The sequence below is a fragment of the Centrocercus urophasianus genome, unplaced genomic scaffold, assembly GCF_019232065.1.
Source record: "Centrocercus urophasianus isolate 14NV4802_14NV808 unplaced genomic scaffold, USGS_Curo_1.0 seq_1467, whole genome shotgun sequence".
Taxonomy (NCBI): Eukaryota; Metazoa; Chordata; class Aves; order Galliformes; family Phasianidae; genus Centrocercus; species Centrocercus urophasianus.
This window is the reverse complement of record NW_024884661.1, coordinates 3,535-7,719: the sequence shown is the minus strand read 5'-3', so window position 1 is coordinate 7,719 and position 4,185 is coordinate 3,535. Positions and strand designations below refer to the sequence as shown.

Sequence of the window (4,185 nt, the reverse complement as noted above, 5' to 3'; positions counted from 1 at the left end):
CACATCACCTGAGGCTGGAGAAACACTGGGTGCTGCAGAAGGCTGCCAGCATAAAGTGACTGCATGGAGCAGATGCAGGGAGGTTCCTCATGCTGTAGGATGCCCGAGGGTAGAGGTGCCCAGGCCTGATGAGGATGTCTGTGTGCGTAATTACTGCTGGGATGGGTCAGCTCAGGGACCTGGCACACACACACACATGTGTGGCCGGGACTGGGGCACTGCCAATGAGCCCAAGATTTGGGATCATGAACTTACCCCCAAAAGGAAAACACTTCCATGATCACAGGATGTAGAGTCAGGAGGGTCTTTCAAGATCATAGAACCGTAGAGTGGGTTGGGTTTGGGTTGGAAGGGTCCTTAGAGGACTGTGATCATTAAGTCATGGAACCATGGAATCACAGAACAATTGGGTTGAAAGAGACCTCACAGCCCCCCAGCCCCACCCTGCCATGGGTCGCCTGCCCCCCAGCTCAGGCTGCCCAGGGCCCATCCACAGCACGGGACACCTCCAGAGATGGGGCACCACAGCTCTGAGCAGCAGTGCCACCACCTCGCCTCCCTCCGGCTGAAGGATTTCTAACCTAAATCCCCTCTTTTAGTTTAAAAGTGTTCCCCATATTCCTGTCACTGTCTGCCCATGTAAAAAGTCTTCACTCCTCCTGTTCACGTGCTCCCACCGCTCCTGGAAGGCTGCAGTGAGGCCTCCCCTGCGCCTTCTCCACGCTGAACATCCTCAACTCTCTCAATATGACACAAGGCAAAACCCGATTAGCACACACCACACTTTCTTGTGCGTACGCGAGAAATGCACAACGCAAACGGCCACGGGGCTGCAGGCTCCCGGGTGCCAGGGAGCGCCGGGCTCAGGGGCGGTCACTGCGCAGAGGCTGGGGCAGGTCAGAGGAGCTGACCTGCAGGCTGAGCTCCACGGAGCCGGTGACCAGGGGTTGCTCCTCGTGCACCACGTACTCCTCGCGCTGCTGCTGCTGCAGGTGCCGGAGGATCAGCCCGGACAAGAAGTGGCTCTCGGCCTCTGCCGGTTCTGGAAAGAGGAAAGGCAAAGCCGCGCTCGTGTCCGTGCTGAGGCGGGGCTCTGGGCGGGGATCTCGGCAGAGCGGCGGTGCTCACCTTCATAGGCGATGAGGCGGTACGTGCCCGCGCACTCCCTGGAGCTGCTCAGGATGTCCCGCAGCGTCCTGTAGAACAGCCGCGCCTGCTCCAGCCGCTGCTCCCTCCCGAAGGCTGCGCACTCATCCTGCGCCATGGCGAACAGCGTCTGCAGCGGGGACGCAAACTCCAGCACGCAGGGCCTGGGCTGCGGGGAGACGGCGTGGGGAGGGCAGCGCCGCTGAGGGCTTGGTGCTGCGCCCGGCGCCCATCCCTGGAGGTGCCCCGTGCCGCGAGGAGCCCCGGGCAGCCTGAGTTGGCGAGGGGCAGCCGGCAGGGGCAGGCTGGGGGGCCGTAGGGCCCTTCCAACCCAACCGTTCTGTGGTTCTATGGGTTGAGCGGTGCAGCTCTGCCTTGCCTCCATCCCCAGCCTGCACCTGGGGACGCCTCACCCACCTGGGGATGCAGGGCTGCCCCAGCATACCTTGTTGTCCTTATCCCTGATCACATACAGGCTCTGTCTGTAGACTCTTCTTTTGATGCCTGCCCGGGTCAGGGTGGTCTCAGGAAGATCTGCCAGGTATTGGATGTTGCTGTCAGCTTTCTCCAGGTCATCCCAGATGTCACAGTTCAGTGGGACCAGGATGTGGAGCTTCCAGGCGTCGCGGTGTGCCCGCAGCATGGGGTTGGCCCTGCTGATCTCTTCCATGCACTCCTTCAGGCCTGGAGAAAGAGCGAGGTTTGGGGGGAGAGCGGCACTGGGGTCTGCTCCTCACTGTGGAAGTGGCAGGGCTGTGGGAGCCATTTCCATCCATAGCCGTGATAGTGCAGGGGAACAGCTCCGTACGTGGCAGAACTATTTTCAGGTAGCCGACGTAGTAGGACCAGGCGAGGCCGTGAGCAACGTTCTTCTTGGAGCTCTCAGTCAGCTCTGACACCTCCACCGCTGAGAGCTTCTGCAGAGGGAAAAGGAGGAAAAAAACAGCGGCGGGGCTCAGAGGGGACAAAGGGCGATGCCTGTGCCAGCACCCAGAGCGGTGGTGGCCCTGCAGATGGGAGGGCAGGGCAGGGTGTGCCCAGCCCCTTCCCAGCAGCACTCTGCACATACGGAGCCAGGTGGCTGAACACCACTGCTGAGCATCCCCTTACCTGCAGCCCGAGGGTGAGGACCAGCAGCTGGCACAGGCAGGCGAGGGTGAGGCGGGGGCTGTGCCCGTCGTCCTCTTGAGGGTCCAGGTAGGCTGAGCCGCTGACAAGGAGCAGGGCCAGGTGCCAGCGTGGAGGAAAGCAGGCACACAGCATCTGCCAGAGGCTGCCGTGGTGCCTGGATGGGCGAGGGACAAGAGGTGGGCTGACACCTGGGCTGGAGGGGCCAGGTGGGAGCCGGAGACAGGGAGCGGATCCCCCAGTGGTGCTCACCTGGAGTGCAGGTGGAAAATCTCCTCTGCCAGGCAGCAGCAGCCCTTGAGCAGCACCCCGAGCTGCAGGGCCGCCAGCTGGGCGCAGGCACGGTGGGTGATGGACATCAGGGGCTCCCCAGTCAGGAGCAGCACCACGAAGCACACAGCCAGCAGCACGCATGCCGCATGCTGTGCCCGCCCCGCGCGGGGCTCGGGGACGAGCAGGGCAGCAGGGCTGCTCCTTGTCGACGTCGACGGATCCTGGGACATCTGCGAGCAGGAAGGGGGAGTGGGGGGCAGCAGCCGGGACCCCCGAGATCCACATCAGCGCGGCGGAGCGTGGACGTGCACGCCCGGAGCTCAGTCAGCACTCCAAAGCTCGCAAGCACAGCCCAAACCGGCGCCTCGCCGACCGCTCTGCCTCCCCTCCTGCTAACGCCACCCTGCTCCGCACCCGTGGGCACTCACCGAGGTGCGGCCGTGATGCTCGGCACCGCGATGTCTGCGCCGAGGGCAGTGGGCGTAGCAGCACTCAAGCACGCACAGCCACAGCCTCCGCTTCCTCTGGATGCGACCGCTATGCGCGGGGTCGGCACCAGCTCCCGGCGCACGGAGAGGGCAGAGCTGCACGGCTGCTGCAAACCTAATGGAGAACAAAACGAAAATGAAAGCTGCTCTGGCAGCTGTAAGTGGCAAGGAAAGGCGTGGAGCCTCCCATGCTGGGCACCTGGGGGGTGTCTGTGGCTTTGGGCCCTGGGCAGCTAGGGGGAATGCTGCAGGTTACAACATGCAGGAGTTTATGGCTCTGGAAAACCCCAGCATCCCTGCCAACTCACAAAGGATAGAATGAGGAAGGAAATGAAAGCAAGCTTGTTTTCGCTTCGAGTGGGTTTCCAAAGCAAGCAGAACTTCAGCAGCAATGGATTCCTCCAGTGAGGCTGACACAGCATTCCCAACACAGCCACAGGGCAGTCTGGGGCTCTGCTCATGGGCACCAAGGGTATGGCTGGAGCTCCTGCCCACCTTGCTTACCCACCTGGGCGCTGCCACAGCCCGGGCTCCTGATGCAGGCAGAGAGCCGTGCGCCTCCCTAGTGCCAAGGCTGGCCAAAACAGGCAGGTGCCTGCTTTTAGCCCTGTACCACGGGTCTGTTTCTCACTCCCAGCTCCTGTCCGTGGCTGTGCCGCTCTCCTGCTTTTTCAATCCCCCACTCTATTCTGCCCTATTTCTTCTGGAGAAGAGGAGGCTCAGGGGAGACCTCATTGCGCTGTACAACTTCCTGAAGGGAGGTTGTGGTGAAGAGGGATTTGGCCTCTTCTCCCAGGCAACGAGCAGGACACGGGGCAATGGCTGCAAGTCGTATCAGAGGAGGTTCAGGTTGGACATAAGGAAGAACTTTTTCTCTCAGAGAGTGGTCAGGCACTGGAATGGCTGCCCAGGTGGAGTCGCCGTCCCTGGCAGTGTTCAAGAGGCGTCTGGATGACATGCTGTGTGATGTGGTTTAGTGCTGGTGGTGGCAATGGTGATGAGGAGACGGTTGGACTGGATGATCTTATAGGTCGTTTCCAACCTTGTGATTCTATGATTCTATGCCCATCTCGCTTTTGCTTCCAGGCTCTGCCCTGTGCCTGCCTCCTGTCTGCACACACTGGATGCTCTGGAGCTCCTGCCCTCTCCT

General features: G+C 61.6%; 1 protein-coding gene across 3 annotated transcripts; it reads right to left on the bottom strand.

The window, feature by feature from the left end:
• Positions 1-768: 768 nt before the first annotated feature.
• On the bottom strand, positions 769-3,807 carry STING1 (stimulator of interferon response cGAMP interactor 1). Of its 3 annotated transcripts, none has more exons than XM_042815288.1 (7): positions 2,976-3,807; positions 2,527-2,777; positions 2,257-2,431; positions 1,955-2,063; positions 1,592-1,830; positions 1,129-1,315; positions 769-1,042 (listed from the first exon to the last, which is right to left on the bottom strand). In XM_042815288.1, exons 2-7 carry the CDS (start codon positions 2,775-2,777, stop codon positions 864-866), a joined length of 1,140 nt encoding a protein of 379 aa, XP_042671222.1. In that variant the 5' UTR covers positions 2,976-3,807; the 3' UTR covers positions 769-863. The 3 variants fall into 3 exon arrangements, with proteins under 3 accessions (XP_042671222.1, XP_042671223.1, XP_042671224.1); XM_042815289.1 differs by having other exon boundaries at positions 1,129-1,276; XM_042815290.1 differs by having other exon boundaries at positions 1,129-1,255.
• Between the last annotated feature and the right edge of the window lie 378 nt (positions 3,808-4,185).